The 1,869-nt window shown below is 37.3% G+C and overlaps 1 protein-coding gene across 2 annotated transcripts; it reads left to right on the top strand.

Moving 5' to 3' along the window:
* The first annotated feature begins 533 nt into the window (after positions 1–533).
* RpS27 (ribosomal protein S27) lies at positions 534–1,469 on the top strand. Of its 2 annotated transcripts, none has more exons than XM_017638534.1 (3): positions 534–631; positions 1,082–1,301; positions 1,368–1,469. In XM_017638534.1, the coding sequence occupies exons 1-3, from the start codon at positions 626–628 to the stop codon at positions 1,394–1,396; spliced, it is 255 nt and encodes an 84-aa protein (XP_017494023.1). In that variant the 5' UTR covers positions 534–625; the 3' UTR covers positions 1,397–1,469. The 2 variants fall into 2 exon arrangements, with proteins under 2 accessions (XP_017494023.1, XP_017494022.1); XM_017638533.1 differs by lacking the exon at positions 534–631 and adding an exon at positions 651–683.
* The last annotated feature ends 400 nt before the right edge of the window (positions 1,470–1,869 follow it).

Below are 1,869 nucleotides of genomic sequence, written 5' to 3'. Positions count from 1 at the left end.
TTTTTTATAAAAAATTGATTGTTGTTTAACTTTATGAGAGTACATGCAGAATATGTGCAAATGGCAGCAGGACTGTGTTGCCATATCTAAAAAACCAAGAGTGGAAAGCAAGACCAAAAGAAAATACGATTAAAAGGAAAATACGATAAGGTTCTTTTGTTCAGATGAAAATAAATAGTAGGGGGATTGGGGTCATATTCCCCTCTTCCGGCAACACAGAAAGGAGAATTCTACGTAGTGAGGGTTATAATCCCTAAGTGCGGCCGAAGGCCGCCTACGCAGAAAGGTGTTCTATGCAAAAGGTGTTCGGCCCCTTTTCTTTGGTAATTAAATATACATATAAGCCTTAAAAATGTGTTTCAGTATTTTATGGGGGAATATTACCCGAATCCCCCTGATATTTATTTTTATCTGAACAAAAGAACCTTGTCGTATTTTACTTTTAATCGTAGATTTACGTTTTTTGTTTTAGATAAAAAAAAAATCATGTACTGGCAACGCATGCTTATTGAATCACGCTGGCAACGTTCGTTGTGATGAAATGTCATTCTATATATTTAACTACATCTAAGTTTTCGTATACTTTTCCTACTTCCTTTTCCGTGTTAGCTGTGAAAGAAGAAACATGCCGGTGGGTGTCAAATTCTACGAAAATTTACAAATTTATGGCAAAAAACTGCAAAGTGGGTTAAAATTTTACCTTTGGATGAAGGCTGGGAGTTTTCTGTTTTCGAAAATATGTTCCCCAAGTTCAAATTGCCAGCCGAATGTGTGGTTAAATGCTTGTAAAAGATTGACGTCGCTCGACTGTCGTGAAATAAATTAGTGCATGAGTTTGTGTGTTCCCGATGCATGGCCACCGTGCCATGTAATTAAAACCAAACAAGAATTTTAAATTAGGAATTAAGTAATATGTTTACACTTCCCAAGTGCACAGGCACTGTGTAATGTAAAAGTGAAATCTGTGTGATAAACATAACCTAAATACAGGCTGCAATTTTCTGCCACACAAACTATGTGAAATTCATATCTGTACAGATATCGATTGTGTTTAATACTTTTTGTTTGTATGCAATTGCAGCTAGCAAAAGATTTATTGCACCCTTTGCCCGCTGAAGAGAAGCGTAAGCACAAGCTGAAGCGCTTGGTGCAACATCCCAACTCGTACTTTATGGACGTCAAGTGTCCCGGCTGCTACAGGATTACCACAGTTTTCAGTCATGCACAAGGCGTTGTCGTTTGCGCGGGATGTGCAACGATCCTGTGTCAACCCACGGGTGGACGTGCTAAACTGACTGAGGGTAAGTTTGGGAAAATATAAAGCATTTTTGTATAGCAAATTAATGCTTTTCTTAAATTTGTTACAGGTTGTTCTTTCAGAAGGAAGCCCCAGTAAGTTAATAGATGTCAGCGCGATTATTATTTTTTTAATAAACAAAAGAATAAAACGTTTCACCCAAACAAGAGCATTCAACTGTTTTCTTTAGACGTATTAAAAGTGCTCCAGCTGCGTTGGAATAGTAATGCTACAAGAAGTGCTGTGCAAACTTTAACTACTTTAACCGAAAAAGTGCATTCATTGTATAAATGAAATAAGGCAGAATGAACTGTGTTTATAATTAAATGCATGTGTCTTGTCCGTATAAACTGAATTTTTGAATTACTGCTCGTAAATCCAAATGTGGGTGTTAGGCATTGAGAGGAGGATTAAAGAAATGAAGTGCGGAGTGAAATAAAGCACGTGGATGATTAACGAAGTAAAATGGCTGTGGGTAATTTGTGACCCATTCGTGATGGTGAATTTACGAAAATAAGAGACTTCTTTATTGGCGCTACAACTGCCGAATCGATTTTGGCCGAGTCCAAAAC

The sequence above is a fragment of the Rhagoletis zephyria genome, unplaced genomic scaffold, assembly GCF_001687245.7.
Source record: "Rhagoletis zephyria isolate East Lansing unplaced genomic scaffold, Rhagoletis_zephyria_1.1 Rzeph_scaffold_25398, whole genome shotgun sequence".
In the NCBI taxonomy this organism is placed as follows: Eukaryota; Metazoa; Arthropoda; class Insecta; order Diptera; family Tephritidae; genus Rhagoletis; species Rhagoletis zephyria.
This window is presented reverse-complemented; position numbering and strand designations above follow the sequence as displayed.